At 41.9% G+C, this 13412-nt stretch overlaps 1 protein-coding gene across 5 annotated transcripts in view; it reads right to left on the bottom strand.

The window, feature by feature from the left end:
- NCKAP5 (NCK associated protein 5) overlaps nt 1–13412 on the bottom strand; it is a 1219674-nt gene that overhangs the window by 1036971 nt on the left and 169291 nt on the right. For all 5 annotated transcript variants that reach the window (XM_027562077.1, XM_027562091.1, XM_027562069.1 and 2 more), the window contains exon 2: nt 2135–2264. In XM_027562077.1, the coding sequence (XP_027417878.1) occupies nt 2135–2203 (69 nt within the window). In that variant the 5' untranslated portion in view covers nt 2204–2264. The remainder of the gene's footprint in view (nt 1–2134; nt 2265–13412) is intronic.

Here is a 13412-nt window from a genome sequence, read left to right as displayed (position 1 = left end):
GACTCCATGCTCTGCATGTGTTTCTTTACCAATAACCTCAACAAAATTCTACTCATGAATCTAAGAATGATCCAAGACCTTTTATTAATGAGTGCTCCTGTGAATGATTAAAAGACAATAGCTTACACTGTTTGGGAGAAACATCTTAGGAACTTGTATGGACATCAGCGAATTTTCAAAGATAGCTGCTCTCATCTAGGGATCCCAGACCTCAGCCGCAACGTTTCCAGCCTCCAGCCACTCCTGCTAGCTTCAGAAAGGCCACCACAGTCTAAAGGGGTCTGGTCAATCTATCCTGTTACTGTTTGTCCTGAATTCAAGGGTTCTTGTATACTGACAGACTCTCACAGTTTGTCTCAAGTCTGAAGTCAAGGGGAGATTCTATCAGCAACCAAAGACCTCTGTTCAGTCCTGAATGGTGGCTTTTTCCTTCAATTCCAGGGCTTGTCCTTATATTGTGCTCCAAAGCATATAGTTATACCATCCCCTAGATTGTCTAGTTTGTTAATATTATGCAGTGTTAAATATGAATACATTGTACCCTTAAAGCTGTTAGTCCATTTTACCTTCATTTCAAAAATCTGAAAATAAGGCTAGCATATTCCTGAACTCTTGGTGAAATTTAAATGTGAATAAAATAGTATAACACCCCCTGCCCCAATCAAAAAAAGACAATAGCTTAGCTTAGCTTCTTTGGGCCCTAAGGCAGAATTATGAGCTTTAGGGAGTAATCAGCAAGGATGATGCTTCTGGGTTAAGAGAAACTTTCTTTTACTACTCATATTATATATACAATGTGAGTGCCTGGTTAGGCATAAGACAGACCCTACTGGCAGAATGATATGTAAGAAGTGTTTCCTTTGGCAAAGAGAAAAAGGGGAGGCTGAGAAATTATCTTTTTATTCTAAATTTCCCTAGAAGTTTCAAAGGGTATAGACAGAAACACACACAACACACACAGACAGACATACACACTATTTTCACCACACTCTACCTAGAGACAGAAAAACCTCAGAGATGAGAAGAAGGTGCATCCATTGGGAGGAGAACTTAAAATCCTATAAGAGTTCTTTGCCTCTGAAGGTATGCTGCTCAGTGCCTACCTCAGTCACAGAGACAGAGAAGTTGATGTTAATAACCGAAGAACTAGACACAAAAGTTTAATGCAATCCTTTTCTCAATTCCCAGAAACTCACATCTATGAACAGTTTGTGATGTGAAACCTTAGCAGTCAGAGATTGGAAACGGACAACTTATAAACTCACATCTATGAACAGTTTGTGATGTGAAACCTTAGCAGTCAGAGATTGGAAACGGGCAACTGATAAATCAATTCAACAAATCTTTTATTGGACATTTACTCTGACCCCAATTCCAGGCCAGGAACCGGGAAGACACAAAATGAATAAACCACATTCCTCAACAACATGCCAAAGAAGGAACTAAGCTAAATTTTCATGCGAGTAAATGACCAAAAGAGAAAGGAGTGACTTGGCCCATTTGGTTTCTTATTCTATTCAGATGCCTACTTGAGTAAGTGACCAAGACATCTTAGTTCAGACTGAAAGAAGTGCCAACATTCAGAAATCACTGATATAGTCTATTTCTTTGAACTAACCAGATTCTCATACATGAAACCCAGCCAATTTAAGAATGATGATCATCAGCGTTGAAACTTTATAAAGTTTATGGACCAATGAACTAATTTCTATACCTAAGATCTCAGAGATTTTCTCTTCTCTTCAGTATTAGAAACCCTACTGAATTCTTGTTCAACTTACCCCCAAAGTTAAGATAAGTGGGTGATAGAAGAACTATAAATAGGCTTGGCATTTGGCATTAGCTGTACAGTAGTGTTTTTGTATGGGTTAAAGTCTACTTCAGCTGGAGTTAATATAATTACATGTAATGCTGACAGATTATGACATTTGCCTATTAGGACACTATACAAACATTCCAATAACTTGCTGGCTTTTGACTTTGTAAAAAAAATAAGTGAAACAAAAATCCCAGGGGATATTGCTAACAGGGTAACTGGAATAGAGGCTTTTGAAAGCATGGGGTTCAAGAAATCACAAAGAATAATGCATTTCAAGCCAAAACATATAGAGTGTAATGAATATTTAGTACTTACCACGAGACTGCTATCTAAAGACAGCCTTTTTCCAAAGTCCCTTTTCTCAAGCTGTCTCTTGCCCTCCATGGGTGAAGTGATTTATTTTCCTTTGTGATTTATAAGAATTCCCCTTCTGTAGCCAGGGTCACTGCAAAAAGTGAACATGTGTTTTACTATCCAAGTGAATAGTGTTTAGACCCTTGTTTTTCACTTTCTAACCAAGGGCAAGTGTTGAATCCAAAAATACCCAGGCCCAAATCATAAGTTTAGAACTGGACTCAGAAGCTCTCTCCAGCTGCCAAGGTCAGAGTCGTCTTCATGGAGGCCCCTGTGTTTTCACAGGTTCTGCTAACCGAGTTGGGGAATGGGTTTGCAGGTCGAATCAGCAGACTGTGGTGCAGAAAAGCAAACAGTTTCATGCCACACTTGTTTCATACCCGTCCTCTCTCCGCCAGCATCAACCTGTTGCCAAGTACATAGCTGCTGTCTGCAAATTCCAGGAGAGCAAATGAACAAAGCCATACTCCATATCCTAGAGTGTTGAGTCCAAAACCCAATGAGGGGAAACTGAAGCCTGAACATTACTGTCAATATTTAATTAAAAAATACTTAATTTAAACCTATTTGAGGAACATTATAAGATACATGCACTTTGGGATGGGTTGAATCAGAATGAATGGTGATGACATCATTATTGTTACTGAGTGATTTGAACACCCACTGAATTACATCATATCAGATAGCGTCAACCCCTGCACTCCACTGAGTTGCTTGTTCTATAATGATTCAGAATTCTTTTTAGTAAGGATGCATTATATGTATTAAACACTAGCTTCCAGTTTTTACCAAGATATAAAATGCTAGAAAGAAAGGTTTAAACCCAGGCATTTCTACCTACTAGCCAAGTGACCTTGTACAAAACACCGAGGTTCTCTGAAGCTAATCTTTCTCCACTGCAACAACAGATAACAAATGGCCATCAAATGATGTATATAAAAATGGTTTAAATGACAACTTATATTTAAGTTCTAATTACGCAAAGATTATGTTAAAAACCAGTTAATCTTAAATACAAGTCAACATAATTTAATATATCTTTGATAATTCAGAAGGTACTCTGAGGTACAGAAATTGCTCATCATCTGCAGAAAACACTTTTTATATCAATCATTGTACTGCCAATGTAGGAAGAGCTGAGATTAACAAAATACCATACCAATCAGTTTCTAATAGAATTGAGAAGAAATATCTTTTAGAATTATTCCAACTGCTCCAAGTTCAACAAGGATACAACAGATGAGACTGCACAGCCCATACGCAGTATGTGGCCTCTTTCCCTTGGTTTCCTCTGCCAGGAAGAGAGTTGAGACAGCTGTGCCCCAGGCAGGGTTTGCCCACATTATAGTCAATTTGTCAGAAACTGATGGGCTCCTTTTCCAGTACACATTCCCTCCTCCATCTTAATCATTCCATCTCTCACTTTCAGAAACATTCATTTTAATTCATTACTAGTCCACTCAGATGGAGAAGGAAATGGCACCCTACTCCAGTACTCTTGCCTGGAAAATCCCATGGACGGAGGAGCCTGGTAGGCTGCAGTCCATGGGGTCGCGAAGAGTTGGACATGACTGAGCAACTTCACTTTCACTTTTCACTTTCATGTATTGGAGAAGGCAATGGTAACCCACTCCAGTGTTCTTGCCTGGAGAATCCCAGGGATGGGGGAGCCTGGTGGGCTGCAGTCTATGGGGTCACAAAGAGTCGGACACGACTGAAGCGACTTAGCAGCAGTCCACTCAGAAACTCCTAGGAGTCCATTCTAACAAGGACAAAATCCAAAATTTTCAACATCATGTTCAAGGTCTAGTTCCTGCCAACCAGTCTTTTACAATCCCCAAACACACTAAGAGGGTTTCCCAGGTGGTGCTAGTGGTAAAAACCTGCTTGCCAAAGTGGGTAGATGTAAGAGATGTGGGTTTGATCCCTGGGTCTGTAAGATTCCCTGGAGGAGGGCATGGCAACCCATTCCAGATTCTTCCCTGGAGAATCCTAGGGACAGAGGAGTCTGGAGGGCTACCATCCATGGGGTCACAAAGAGTTGGAGGTGATTGAGCACATGAGTCAACTGAAATTTATTTGGGAGCTTGTCTTTCCTGCTTTCAGCTGTCCCCAACCGTTTTGCAGCCACCCCCTCATCTCTGTGACTTTATGCACTGGTGACTCATAATATTCTCTGTGATGATCAGTCCAGCTACAGAGACCACTCAGGTCCTGAGAAGTCCCTGTCCAACAAAAGCATACTATCCTGAGTCTTATTCCCAAGAACTTTGGGGTTTAATAGATCACAATAGATGATACTTTGTCATTTAGCTCATATTTATGAACATTATTGATCAGAGGATTTTTGTAGAAACTAATATGTGTGTTTGGCACTTTATTATTTAAGTGAATATTGATAAGTTTCCACTCTATAACATTCGGATAACAAAAGATGTATTAATACATCTCTGGTCAATAAGTTGTTAAGTGCCTAATAAATGGAGGACTCAATATTTCTGTTGTGTTGTATTTGCAACACAGCCACATACAACAAAGATCAAGCCCTTGCCTTCATGAAAACTAGTGGGAGGACTCTGTGTGTGTGTGCGTATTTGTGTGGTGTGTGCGTATTTGCGTGTGTGTGTGTGTACTCAGTCACGTCCAACTCTTTGCCAGCCCGTGGACTGTAGCCCACCAGGCTCCTCTGTCCATGGGATTTTCCAGGCAAGAATACTGGAGCAGGTTGCCATTTCCTACTTCAGGTGATATTCCTGGCCCAGGGATCAAACCCACGTTTCTTGTATCTCCTGCATTGGCAGGTGAGCTCTTTACCACTGAGCCACCTGGGAAGACCAGTGGGATGATACAGAAAACAAATAAGTAAACAATTCCTATTTATGATAGATACCTGCTGCTGATGCCAAGCTTGGCCTCTCTATACTGCTGAAGAACTGAATCTCAGAAACAGACTTTTGGGTGAAGTAGAAAAGGATAACTTTATTGCTTTGCCAGGCAAAGTGGGACACAGTGAGCTCCTGCCCTTGAAAACTTTGTGTCCCAACTTCAGAGGACTTGATGAGGGGCTTTATAACAATGGTTCAAAGGTGGGGTCTCTGACAAGACTAGGGTGTGTGTAGGGCCTGCACTCCCTTAACCTTGCCTCAGATGGTCAGTTCTCCCAAACTTGATGAGCTTCTTGGTCTCTTCAATCTTGCCTTCCATAGTTTTATGACTGCTCCTCCCTTCATTAGAAACTGTTCAAATCTGCCCTTTGGAACTCAGGGAAGGTCGTCGGGGGTGGTCTTGCCTTTAAGAAACAGAGGCGGGGGAAAAAAGCCCTCTGTGTCTGGGAGCCCCATAGAGCCTAGACTGGTTTCACTATGAGGAAATAAGCACCAGTAGTTGGTATAACATAGGGTCAGGTATATGAAAAGAGAACAAATTTTAGATAGAATGGCAAGGGGAGGAGCTAGACATATAAAAACATGGGTAAAGAGCTTTCCCTGTAGAGGGGTCAGTCTTTCTGCTGGGAAATAGCTGGGGAAAAGGTTTGTGTGCCCCAGAACCTGGGACCATTTTCTTAGGAATAAAGCAAGTTAGGAAGAGTCTGAAAAAAGCTCTAAAATGTAACAACTAGATCACACAGGATCTGGTAGGTCTGGGTGACTTGTTTGTTCTAAACACAATGGTTAATCTTTGGATTTGATTCTCTACTCTTTACCAATTGATCATGTTAAATTATTATTGTTCTTCTGTTTGTGACATCAGTTCAGTTCAGTTCAGTTCAGTCCAGTCACTCAGTCATGTTCAGCTCTTCGTGATCCCATGGACTGCAGCATACCAGTCTTCACTGTCCATCACCAACTCCTAGAGCTTGCTCAAACTCAATGTTCATCAAGTTGGTGATCCCATCCAACCATCTCATCCTCTATTGTCCCCTTCTCCTATTGCCTTCAATCATTCCCAGCATCAGGGGCTTTTCCAATGAGTCAGTTCTTTGCATAAGGTGGCCAAAGTATTGGAGCATCAGCTTTAGCAGCAGTCTTTTAAATGACTAGTCAGGACTGATTTCCTTTAGGACTGACTGATTTGATCTCCACGCCATCCAAGGAAATCTCAGGAGTCTTCTTCAACATCACAGTTCAACAGCATCAATTCTTTGGCACTCAGCTTTCTTTATGGTCCAACTCTCACATCCACACATGACTACTGGAAAAAACATAGGTTTGACTATACAGACCTTTGTCAGAAAAGTAATGTCTCTGCTTTTTAATATGCTGTCTCAGTTCAGTTCAGTTCAATCACTCAGTTGGGTCCGACTCTTTGCGACCCCATGAATTGCAGCACGCCAGGCCTCCCTGTCCATCACCAACACCCAGAGTTCACTCAAACTCACGTCCATCGAGTCTGTGATGCCATCCAACCATCTCATCCTCTGTTGTCCCCTTCTCCTCCTGCCCCCAATCCCTCCCAGCTTCAGAGTCTTTTCCAATGAGTCAACTCTTCGCATGAGGTGGCCAAAGTACTGGAGTTTCAGCTTCAACATCAGTCCTTCCAAAGAACACCCAGGGCTGATCTCCTTCAGAATGGACTTGTTGGATCTCCTTGCAGTCCAAGGGACTCTCAAGAGTCTTCTCCAACACCACAGTTCAAAAGCATCAATTCTTTGGTGCTCAGCTTTCTTCACAGTCCAACTCTCACATCCATACATGACCACAGGAAAAACCATAGCTTTGACTAGATGGATGTTTGTTGGCAAAGTAATGTCTCTGCTTTTGAATATGCTATCTAGGTTGGTCATAACTTTCCTTCCAAGGAGTAAGCGTCTTTTAATTTCATGGCTGCAATCACCATCTGCAGTGATTTTGGAGCCCAAAAAAATAAAGTCTGACACTATTTCCACTGTTTCCCCATCTATTTCCCATGAATTGATGGGACCAGATGCCATGATCTTAGTTTTCTGAATGTTGAGCTTTAAGCCAACTTTTTCACTCTCCTCTTTCACTTTATCAAGAGGCTTTTTAGTTCTTCTTCACTTTCTGCCATAAGAGTGGTATCATCTGCATATCTGAGGTTATTGATATTTCTCCCAGCAATCTTGACTCCAGCTTGTGCTTCTTCCAGCCCAGCGTTTCTCATGATGTACTCTGCATATAAGTTAAATAAGCAGGGTGACAATATACAGCCTTGACATACTCCTTTTCCTATTTGGAACCAGTCTGTTGTTCCATGTCCAGTTCTAATTGTTGCTTCCTGACCTGCATATAGGTTTCTCAAGAGGCAGGTCAGGTAATCTGGTATTCCCATCTCTTTCAGAATTTTCCACAGTTTATTGTGATCCACACTGTCAAAGGCTTTGGCACAGTCAATAAAGCAGAAATAGATGTTTTTCTGGAACTCTCTTGCTTTTTCGATGATCCAGCTGATGTTGGCAATTTGATCTCTGGTTCCTCTGCCTTTTCTAAAACCAGCTTGAACATCTGGAATTTTGTGGTTCTCGTATTACTGAAGCCTGGCTTGGAGAATTTTGAGCATTACTGTACTAGCGTGTGAGATGAGTGCAATTGTGTGGTAGTTTGAGCATTCTTTGGCATTGCCTTTCTTTGAGATTGGCTAGGTTGGTCATAACTTTTCTTCCAAAGAGCAAGTGTCTTTTAGCTTCAAGGCTGCAGTCACCATCTGCAGTGATTTTGTAGGCGAAGAAGATAAAGTCTGTCACTGTTTCCATTGTTTCCCCATCTATTTGTCATGAAGTGATGAGACCGGATGCCGTGATCTTAGTTTTTTGAATATTGAGTTTAAGCAAGGACCATTTAAAAATCTTTATTGAGTTTGCTATAATATTGCTTATGTTTTTGATTTTTGGCTACCAGGCATGTGGGATATTAGCTTCCTGACCAAGGATGGAACCCACATCCTCTGCATTGGAAGGTGAAGACTTAACCACTGGATTGCCAGAGAAGTCCTAACAAATTATTTAACCTATTGAAACTCCAGTTGATTCATCGATGAAAGGACACTAATAACATGACCTTCTTCTTAGTAATGGACTTCCCTGGTGGCTCAGGTGGTAAAGAATCTGCCAACAATGCAGGAGACCAGGGTTCGATCCCTGGGTCAGGAAGATACCTTGGAGAAGGAAATGGCAATCTACTCCAGTACTCTTGCTTGGAAAATCCCATGGACAGAGGAGCATGACAGGCTATAGTCCACAGGATCACAGAGTTGACATGACTGAGCGATTAACACTTTCACTTCTTTCTTCCTAGTAGGATTGTTGTGATGATGAATGAGATGATCCATTTAAAGATCACATAGTAGAATTTAAACTGAGTCCCCCTAAAACTGAGTTCTTCTGCTGAGTTTATGACTAATGTCTCTATCCAAAATGTTGGGGCTTCCCTGATGGCTCAGTGGTAAAGAACCTGCCTGCCAATGCAGAAGAAGCTGGTTTGATCCCTGGGTCAGGCAGATCCCTTGGAGAAGGAAAACCTACTCTAGTATCCCTGGGTCAGGCAGACCCGTTGGAGAAGGAAAACCTGCTCCAGTATTCTTGCCTGGAAAATCCCAAGGACAGCAGACCCTGGTTGGCTATAGGCTCACAAAAGAGTCAGACATGACTTAGAGACTAAACAACAGTAACTATCCGAAACATTATGCTCTTTCTTGTCCAACACCTGTTCTCCTCAAGGCTGAGAAGTATCAGGTAAAAGGGGGGAGTGAAACCAAGCAGGATCCTGTGGGGCTCCTGGGTACAAATCCTTTCCGTGTTCCCCATTTCTTGTTTGTAGGAAACTGACTTCATTCAGCCTCCATGAGATTCCCTGAGTTCTAAAGGGCATATTCAATCAGGCACTGATCAGGGAAGGGAGGGGATGAAGACACTAGGAAGCAGCGGCCAAGAAACAGTAGGGCAGCCTTGGGGCAGGCGCCAAGGAATACCTGGAGCCTGATTCCTCCTCAAAGACTATACATAACAATATCTTTTATCTCTTTTGCAGGAACTAAGGCACTTACACAGGTGAAGAATGATAACTTCAGGATGAGCACAGGATTCCCGGGACACCACTTTCTGGGACATCATTCTGTTACCTCACCACCAACCAATCAGAAGAAAGCTACACACTGCTACCCTCACCCCAAATCTTGCCCATGAAATCTTTTTCCCAAAAACTGTTAGGGAGTTTGGAGTTTTTTAAGCTTGCTTGGCCCTGCAATAAACATCTCTCTGCTCCTCCCCGCAAAGAAAAAATTTAATTAAATAAATAAAGATGACATAGTAGGTTAGTTTTAAATGTTAGACATATTTATTATCCCTTCTGGTAAATAAGATTAAATTTATTAAGGAGCAACTCTAGTGGCTGGATTTTATGCTCTGAGATAGGCTGATGAAGCTGTTATTTTTGGAAATGGAAACCTTTTTGACAGTTCTCAAATAGTCTAGTCTGCTATATGGAAGGCTAATTGAACAGCTTAACCTGATCAATTTATTTTCACACTTTATGGTGCTAATTACACAGGCAAAGACTGACATTCAAAACATTTAGTGACTGAGATGGCACAAGTATTGATGGATCAGAAGGGAACAAAGGCAGCAAGCAGTACAGCTCTAGCAGTGTATCCTGGGCAGTTGCCAGCCTGAGTGTGTACTGCCTCTGCCCTAAGAATTGAAAATTCGTAAATCAGACAATAAAACACATGCAAAGGATCAAAGTGAGTTATCCAAAAGGGTCAACGCAAGACCACCCCAAAGAAACAAAATGGCAGCCAGGATGTGTGAGTATGAAAAGAGGAGGAAGCCACAAAGGGAACACCAGAAAGGCTGATACACTCTGCCCTCAGCACCATGGGGGTGGAGTGCCCTCGTGTATATAAACCCAACAAGGACTCTGGGTCTAGAGGAAAAGTGGGTATGTCAGACTTGAAAGGCACTTTGGGGCTTCCCTGGTGGCTCAGACCTTAAGAATCCACCCACAATGCAAGATACCTGGATTCTATCCCTGGGTTGGGAAGATTCCCTGATGAAGGGAATCGCTACCCACTCCAGCATTCTTGCCTGGAGAATTCCACAGACAGAGGACATTTTGTTATGACACTGGCTATTCATATCTTTCAACAAACTCCGCTGATCAGAGACTGTCATCAAACAACCTCCTAATTTTATCTGATTACCATGTAGGGTTTTTTTTGGCTGTGTCAGGTCTTAGTTGCACAAAGGATCTTCATTGTAGCATAAGGAATCTTTCATTGTGGCATGTACACTATTCCATGCAGTGCACAGGCTTGTCTCTAGTTGTAGCTCACAGGTCCCAGAGCTTATGGGCTCTGCAGTCCTAGCATGCTTAAGTTGCCCTGCAGCATGTAGGACATTTGTTCCCTGATCAGGGACCACACCCATGTCCCCAGCACTAGAAGACGGTTTCTCAAGCACGGACCACCAGAGAAGGCCCCCACCATGTAGTTTTAGTTGTAGAAGAAGAACATTCTGTCCAGCAAATATAAGTAGGCAATATTTTAGAAAGTCACATTTTTAGTAAAAATTTGCAGTTTGACATTTGACTATTTATATTCATCACTTAAACATTTCCTTAATGTATTAGCTTGTGTGGCCAAAACAGAATACCACAGACTGGGCGGCTTAAACAATAGAAATTTATTTTCTCATGGTTCTGGAAGCCCAAAGTTCAAGATCAAGGTGCTCGCAAGGTTGGTTTCTGGTGAGGCATGTCTCCTTAACTTGCATTTGGCTGCTTTCTCTGTGCATCCTCACGTGGCTTTTCTTTGTACACATGCCTCTGGTGTTTCTTCCTTTTCTTATTAGGACACCCATCTGAGGCCTTCCCTGGTGGCTCAGACAGTAAAGAATATGCCTGCCAATGCAGGAGACCTGGGTTCAATCACTAGGTCAGGAAGATCACCTGGAATGGTAACTCACTCCAGTATTCTTGCCTGGAGAATTCCATGGACAGAGGAGCCTGGTGAGTACAGTCCATGGGGTTGCAAAGAGTTGGACACGACTGAGCAACTAACACACAGATTGAATGACACGACTAACACAACTAACACACCTTGACTCTTATGGTTTCATTTAACCTTAATGTCTCCTAAAATGCTCTATCTCCAAATAGAGGCACATTTGAGGTTAAGGCTTCAACATATGAATTTGGGTGGGAGAATACATTTCAGTCCATAATAGTTAGTTTCAGTCAGATTTCAAAGCCTGGTCACATCTCATTGTACCAAGTCAGGAAAACTCTGGGTGTCAGTGACTACTCCCAGACCCCACCTCTCTCTAGTAGTTATTTGATTACTGGATTCATGACCACCATCACCTGCATTTGCCTTGCACTGCTATAACTTCTTCTCTGTATTACAGGTCTAGAGGTACAAACTACATTATCAAGACTTCTTGGCTGGTTGGTCAAGTTGGATGCCACCAATAGGTGGTAATGAGAGATCAGAAGACAATAGGAAGGGAGAAGCCACTCTGCTTCCATCTCTAGATGGGCAGGATTAAAAGCAGGGACTACCAGGTCCAGTAACTCCCATGATTCCTCCAACCGTTCATCCTAAGAAAGGGCGGGAGCAGCTGCCCAGCCTTGAGTACCATGACCTTATGTCTTTTACCCCACCAGTCCTTCCAACAGCTTCATAACTGATTCCTTGCATTAAATCCCTCTCTGCTTGAAATAAGTAGTTTCTTTTTCCCAGGTTTGACCATGATTGAGGTCAAGATAGAAATGCCTTTGGACCAGGCAGCTGATCTTCCTTGAGTAATCCCTGGCTTCTTTCTTGTGAACCTTCTGAAACTTGTTGTTTTCACTCAGTCACTAAGTCTTATGCAACTCTTTGTGACCCCATGGACAGCAGCATGCCAGGCTCCTCTGTCCTCCACCATCTCCCAGAGTTTGTCTAAGTGCATATCCATTGAATCACTGATGCTATTTAACCATCTCATTCTCTGCCACTATATTCTCCTTTTGCCTTCAATCTTTCCCAGCATCAGGGTCTTTTCCAATGAGTCAGGTCTTTCCATTAGGTGGCCAAAGTATTGGAGCTTCAGCTTCAGCATCAGTCCTTCCACTGAATATTCAGGGTTAATTTCCTTTAGGATTGACTGGTTTGATCTCTTTGTAGTCCAAGGGATTCTCAAGAGTCTTCTCCAGCACCACAATTTGAAGGCATCAATTCTTCAGTGCTCAGTCTTCTTTACAGTCCAACTCTCACATCTGTACATGACTACTGGAAAAACCATAGCTTTAACTACACAGATCTTTGTTGGCAAGTGATATCTCTGCTTTTTAATACACTCTGAAATACCAGCATGGAAATTAAAAATTCTACTAGGCACTTAGCTCTTGTAGAGCAGGAAAACTGTTTTATACCCTATGTTATCCTAGGTAGTAAATGCTTGATGCATAGCAACATGGCAGACACTCAATGAGCATTTGTTGTTTGCATGGATAAATGAATGCCTGAATTTTTATGGATATCTTCATGAACACATAAAGAGCTGGGAAGCAATATAACATTGTTAAAGCAAAGAAAGGCCATGGACATTCATAACACTGAAATTACTTTCTTAGAGAAACACACAGACATATCCAAGCCTCAAAGACAATATTTTATCATGATTTTAAAGCCACTGTCAACCTAAACATTACTGCTTGGGCCCTGACTGCACCTACAAAGCACCATAATCCAGTCGTGTTCGTTTCTCTTCCATGGCTCCTTACAACTCTGGTTATAAAGAGCACATACCTGCCCCTGAGTGATGGGTTGGATGTCTCTCCCTCCCTGTATGAGGAGGAAAATGGTCAGTGTTTAGGAAGACAGGATATTAAGCATCTTCTGGTGACTGATGGTCATTGATAGCGATCTGCCCTCACATACATCTCTTTCTAGCTGATTAAAATACTATTTCTTGATATCAGTAGAAATCTGAGTTGGCCTTAATAAACTCTCTTTAATTCTCCTCACAGATAGTAATGGCCTTTCAGTGTCAGACAGACACTTTAATATTCCTAAAGATGTCAGTAATTTCTTTTTTTTCTTGTAGACTTTAAAAGACTGTATAATTTTCAAGGGACAAGTACAATACCATTGAATAGAACCCCAAAGGCATATTTTCTCACATGCAAGGGTCACACACATGCAGACACACACTCTCAAATATATACACACACACATATACACACACTCATATTCTCACAAACATTCTGAAAACAGTTTTCTCCATCTCAATTTCTGCCTCTCT

The sequence above is a fragment of the Bos indicus x Bos taurus genome, chromosome 2, assembly GCF_003369695.1.
Source record: "Bos indicus x Bos taurus breed Angus x Brahman F1 hybrid chromosome 2, Bos_hybrid_MaternalHap_v2.0, whole genome shotgun sequence".
Taxonomy (NCBI): domain Eukaryota; kingdom Metazoa; phylum Chordata; class Mammalia; order Artiodactyla; family Bovidae; genus Bos; species Bos indicus x Bos taurus.
Note: the sequence above shows the minus strand (reverse complement) of the source record. Positions and strands in the feature narration are given on the sequence as shown.